We start from the raw sequence: 5,826 nt of genomic DNA on the forward strand, positions 1-5,826 counted from the left end.
CGTACCATTTACCTTCTTGATCACTGGTTGCCTTTCAGTGACTTTGTTCCTTTTCCCTAATTTATAAATAGACTTTACATTTCTGTTTTGTGCATCATAGCGGAAAAAATTGTATTTTTTTCATGCTGCATTACATCTGTCATGTTCTTGCACATATACTCAATTTGTTTGTATTCTATTGAAGCTTTTCTACATCTTTCTCCAAACTCATACATAGAAATGTGAGATTTAGTCTCCTCTGCCAGACCATGGATATCAGAATCAGATTTATTATCACTAAATTATATTGTGAAATTTGTTGTTTTGTGATTGTAGTACAAAGCAAGGCATAATCAATTTCTATGAATTACAACAGGAAATAGATGATCAATAAACCAATTGTTTGTAATAAAATTGACCTTGCCATTCCTAATCTCCTTTGCTCCTACCAGATTTATAAGATTCCTGTCCACTCCATGTTGTCAAATACAGTACTGTCCACATTTAGTTTTCATTCTTATTCCCTAGCTAGCTTTAATAGGGTAAGTGAATGCTGAAGTCCACCTTCTCCAGGTCAATCATAGTTCATCACCCTTTATCTCAGCCAGTCACTTTTGGGCCACGCTCTATTCAAGACTTTCCTAATGCTGTCTCTGCATTTCTCCCTTTTTTGCAACTGAAAGCATAATTTATTTTAAGTTTTCTTGGTTCAGATAGAAACTGTTTGTTCTGAAACACTGAGGATCTCAGTAAGTCAGGCAGCATCTATGGAGAAGAGTAAGTAGTCATCATTTCAAGCCAAGAGGCTTCATCAATTCTGGATGAAGAGTCTTGGCCCAAAACATCAACCCTCTACTCCCCTATATAGATCCTGGCTGCCTGACTTGCTCCAGCATTCTATACATGTTGCTCAGGATTTCCAGCATCTGCAAAATCTCTTGTTCTGAAGCATTGAATCTTTCTCTTTCTCCACAGAATCTGAGTATTTCTGGTGTTTTCTGTTTTTATTCTACTCTAATGTGATGTATATTTAAAAAGTTTTCTGTCACATTAATGCTGTACTGTTCTGACTGCAGGAGTCCCAGGGGAACCACTGCCTGTGGAAAGTGAAAGAGACATTTTTGAATATATTGAATGGAAATATCGAGAACCGAGAGAGCGAAGTGAGTGAATGTCCATGAGGATCAAGTTGAGAAGCTCCAGACATCCAGTGCATGTGAGAATCTGATGATCCTGATAGTGAAGAACTGAGTGAAGTATTCCAGAAAGAATTCTCCATTCATTTACTCAGTACCTGTAATGCATATATGGATAGTAAATAGTGGATGAGCTTTTACATGCAGTTGTTGAGATCAGCTTTTGTATAAGGTGCAGAAAAAGCAATAAAGCACATTCAGGATACTTTGGTGCAGTATTTAATAAGGAATGAAAAATAATAAATACAAATATTACACATAATAAATTGATTGTAAAGCAAGCAAGATGGAAGGGATGTACTGGTTGGGTAACCTCAAACTCTGCGAACTACAATTTCGTTCACTATTAGAGCTTTTCCAATCTTAATAGCATTGATGATTTCCAAACAATACCCATTAGCTAATTTGAATAATGAGAATAGTATGTAGATTATATATTTAGTTGATTATTGCAAAGCCAATAAATCTTAGTGTCCTATTTGTTACTAGGCCTGTATGCAATGTAATCTAGCAAAAAACATGCATGTGTTACTATGTATGGTAATATACTGTCAGTCATTCATAACTGGTTAATATGGATGCTCTGTATAGAGAGTAATACTATTCTTCCACCTGTCTGTGTCGCGAGTTCAGAAGCTGTAGGTTACCTGCAGTAGTGCTTGGCACGCATCTTCTAAACATTTCGCACAAACACCATACAACCTCTACGTAGAGTGCAAACTACTTCTGAGTTATTCAGTTATATTTAAACCATTTCTTAAGCAGTTCCAGATACTATAGGATATTGCATTAAAAATTGGGTGATTTAGAATTAGATTTTTGACATTAGTGCAGAATTGCAGTTTTAATTTTATTGTGCCCTTTAAAATGTGGATATACTGGACCTATTCCACGGGTGAAATATAGATCTGGCTTATTTCAGCCTTCATTACACAATATAACTTTTAAGTTAATAAAGTAAAGTTTCAGAAGAGCAGTCTAACTTATTTATGTGTGGACATTGTTACAAGATAAGGGAGTAGTCATTTAAAACTGAGCAGTGTAGGAATTTTTGTGACGAAATCTCTTGAATTCTCTGCCCAAAAGAGTCACTGGAGTTATTTAAAGAGTAGAATTTTTGAAAGACTGGGCAACTGAAACTTCGTGGAAGTGGCTGAGAAGAGCAGTAGAGCCCTGGGACAGGCAGCCATGATCATTTTGAATGGCAGGGTAGACTTGAGGGCCAAATAGCCTACTTTCCTTTGTCCTTATATTCATTTATTATAATAGAAAATAGTCTTAGTCATAGAAAAGTACAGCACGGAAACAGGCCTTTTGGCCCACCTAGTCCACGCTGAAACTATTTAAACTGCCTACTCCCACCTAATTTTATGTTCTCTTGTTTTTATACAATTATGTTCTGGACAATGGTGTCCTATGATCTACTCTATCTGTAATCTACCTTACATAATGTTATCTGCTTCAGCCATATCCCGCTTAATCTCCTCTGCACCCTCTCTGGTGTTGTTCTCTTTGAGAGGCTGAGTAATAATTTAAAAAATCAGGAGGTTGCAAAGATAGTGTGATTTTTGATCAGTCTTCAACAATGAAAAAGAATTTCCAATGGAAATCCCAGTGAAGGGTCTCAGCCTGAAATTTCAATAAACCCTTCCATAAATGCTGCCTGACCTGCTAAGTTCCTCCAGCATGTAGTGCGTGTTGCTTGGATTTCCAGCATCTGCAGAATCGCTTGTGTTTGTGAAACACGATGAATGACAGACTGAGTGAATGATAATGACCACGGCAGTTTTTCTGCCAAATTGCTTGCTTGTTCAGTCAGTGTCATTGGCTGTTGGGCCTGCAGATTTGGAAGCCACTTAAACTTCGGTTGTTTCATCTTTGTGGTTGGAAATAGTAAATTCTATATTTTAAAAAACTTGTGAGACATAGTTTAAAATTGAGTTAAATTCTGTGAAATATACCCAGAAATCTTGAAATGCTATCTGAGATTTGGCAAACATTTGTGTTATTAACCCAGTACAGGCATCAGAATTTCCAAGTTACATGTAAGTGATGGATGTGTGTTAGTTTTCCAGTTTGATAGATCTTTAAACAATGCACTGTCTGGGGCTGAGGACAAATTCTAACTAAATATTGGATGATTAAATTGAAGATCACAGAGGGGGAGCAGTGAGAGAAAGAGCTCCCATTGAAGAGATTTAAACTTTGTCAGGGTAGGCAACACCCTGAAAAAGTTTAAATCTTGATGAAGGGTTTTGGCCCAAAATATTAACTATTTATTCCCTTCCATAGATGCTGCCTGACTTGCTGAGTTCCTCCAGCAATTTTGTGTGTGTTGATTTCCAATGTCTGCAGAATCTCTTGTGTTTTAATTTGGAGATGATCTGTTTTATCTGTAGGACTTCTGTTGGATAGTTTGGATATACAAGAGGCTGAAGACCTGGAGCAATTGGTTGGAGGAGCTCAGTGGGTCAAGTGTCAGTACAGGTGCAGAGTCTCGGTCTGAAATGTTGACCATCCCTCTGCCTCCACAGAAGCCGCCTGACCTGCAGAGTTGCTCCAGCAGTTTGCTTTTCAGAAATAAGATGAAGCCTTGAAACCTCTGTTCTTAAGCAATTTATATTTAAGCTGGTTTTCAAACAATTATGTTAGTAATTTGGTTGCAGTTAATAATTGTTTTGGTCTCAAAGTTTAAATTAAAATATGCTTATTTAGAACTAATAAGAGGCCTTATTTTAAATTAAATTTAAAATGTTCAATTCAGGTACTGTATAATCACAACATCAGTGTTTGTACATTTTAGATTTGGTTCAGAACTATTTCCTAATGGAATAAAAAAATGAGAAGTGAAAAATTCTGCCAATTTCTGAGCTTATTATATGAATGATTTCTTTTAAATTTTAGGGACTGTGTTCCTTTAAAAAAATTAAACTCAGCAAATTTATAAATTGTCTGCAGTTCCCCTATCTTTTCTCCTCTGGTATGCGTGTCAGTGTACTGTTTCATCATGGAAGTTGTTGTTTTTAATTTTTACAATTATTTGCTATGTTGCTAGAAGAAATAACAACATGATTTAATTGCCTGTTTTGGGTCTATTCATGTGCAATTTACTTCACTATGCTTTTAAAAAAAAATAAAATTTGTTTTTGTTACTACTTTTGGGTGAATTTTGAATCTGGGCAGTCTGCAGATAAAGAACACTGACCGGAACTGAACTGAAATATACCTTTTGATTTTGTTTTGTGTTCTGTGTTTTAACCTTTTTTTTTGTTGCTGTTCGCACAATTTTTTTGCTCTGGGGAGGGGGTTTGATGTTTGATATTTTTCTTCGAACAGGTTGGTTCCATGGTTCTTCGTTGTTTCGTGACTGTCTGTGGGGAAGACGAATTTCAGGGTTGTATACTACATACACATTTTGATAATAAATGTACTTTGAATCTTGGAAAATATCTTTTCTCTTCGGTTAATAAAATATTAATTTGAATTAAAATTGAGAGGGGTTGTATGAATAATTTCAAAATTGTCATGTGAAATTCTATTTAGTGTGGAAAATAATTATACAGAAATTTAATTTGCATCTTGGGACATTAGAGATGATTTATTTGATCTTAATTGGTTTGAAGTATCTTTAGTTTATGAAGTTGCTATATAAATGTGAAATAGATGTCAAAGATGGAATGTGCAGCTGTGGAATATTGACAGTTCAAAAAGTTACCCTTTTCAGGAATTTTTTCATCTTTTTCAGAAATCGAACCATTCCCGAATTACATCCAAATTAATCTTCAATGTTTATATACTGGTTCTTCTATTTTCTACACAACTTTATCCCTTTATAAACTGTCCCTCTTGGAACCTTGCGTACAAAGCTATTGACAATCAGATTCCAAACAAAAGTAGGTCTTTATACTAAAGTTAAACTTGATCAGCAGCTGAGATTTTATGTTGAAGTTGTACAAGACATTGATGAGGCTGAATGGGAGTAATGTGTGCTGTTCTGGTCACCTACCTACAGGAAAGATTCAATAAGATTGCGAGAATGCAGAGAAAATTTATGAGGATGTTGCCAGGGCTTCTGGACCTGAAATACGATAGTACTTTATTCCCTAGAGTGCAGGAAGATGAGGAGGGATTTGATAGAGCTAAACAAAATTATGAGAGGTATAGATTAGGTAAGTGCAAACAGGCTTTTTCCACTAAGGTTGAGAGAGACTGGAACAAGTGGTCATGGTTTAAGGGTGAAAAGTGAAATAGTTGAGGAGGTGTGGATTGAGCTGCCAGTGGAAGTGGTGGATGCAAATTCAATTTCAACATTTAAGAGAAATTTGAAAAGCCACATGGATGGAGGGGTATGGAGAGTTATGTGCTGAATGCAAGTCGATGGGACTAGTTAGAGCTTCCCAACCTTGGATCCATGGACTCCTTGCTTAAGGTATTGGTACATGGCATAAAAAGATTGGGAACCACTGGGCTAGACAGACTAATCATTCAGTACAGACTAAATAGGCTGAAGAGCCTGTTTCTGTGCGCTATGACTTTGTGAACTAACCCAGATCCTGAATGTGAATTAATGCTTTGCCCAAGGGTCCAACACTCTGACAAAAGGTTCCATTGTAAAGCATTAACATTTGCTATTTCTTTTCAGGACCGCTGC

At 36.3% G+C, this 5,826-nt stretch overlaps 1 protein-coding gene across 4 annotated transcripts in view; it reads left to right on the forward strand.

The window, feature by feature from the left end:
* The window catches only part of polb (polymerase (DNA directed), beta), a 116,170-nt gene extending 111,499 nt beyond the window's left edge, over positions 1 to 4,671 (forward strand). For 2 of the 4 annotated variants that reach the window (XM_059962953.1, XM_059963109.1), the window contains one exon: positions 1,056 to 4,330. In XM_059962953.1, the coding sequence (XP_059818936.1) occupies positions 1,056 to 1,150 (95 nt within the window). In that variant the 3' untranslated portion in view covers positions 1,151 to 4,330. Of the gene's footprint in view, positions 1 to 1,055; positions 4,331 to 4,511 lie in introns of those variants that run through there. The other 2 variants (XM_059963054.1, XM_059963005.1) reach the window with 2 other exon arrangements.
* Positions 4,672 to 5,826: the final 1,155 nt, after the last annotated feature.

Source organism: Hypanus sabinus, chromosome 1, assembly GCF_030144855.1.
Source record: "Hypanus sabinus isolate sHypSab1 chromosome 1, sHypSab1.hap1, whole genome shotgun sequence".
NCBI lineage: Eukaryota > Metazoa > Chordata > Chondrichthyes > Myliobatiformes > Dasyatidae > Hypanus > Hypanus sabinus.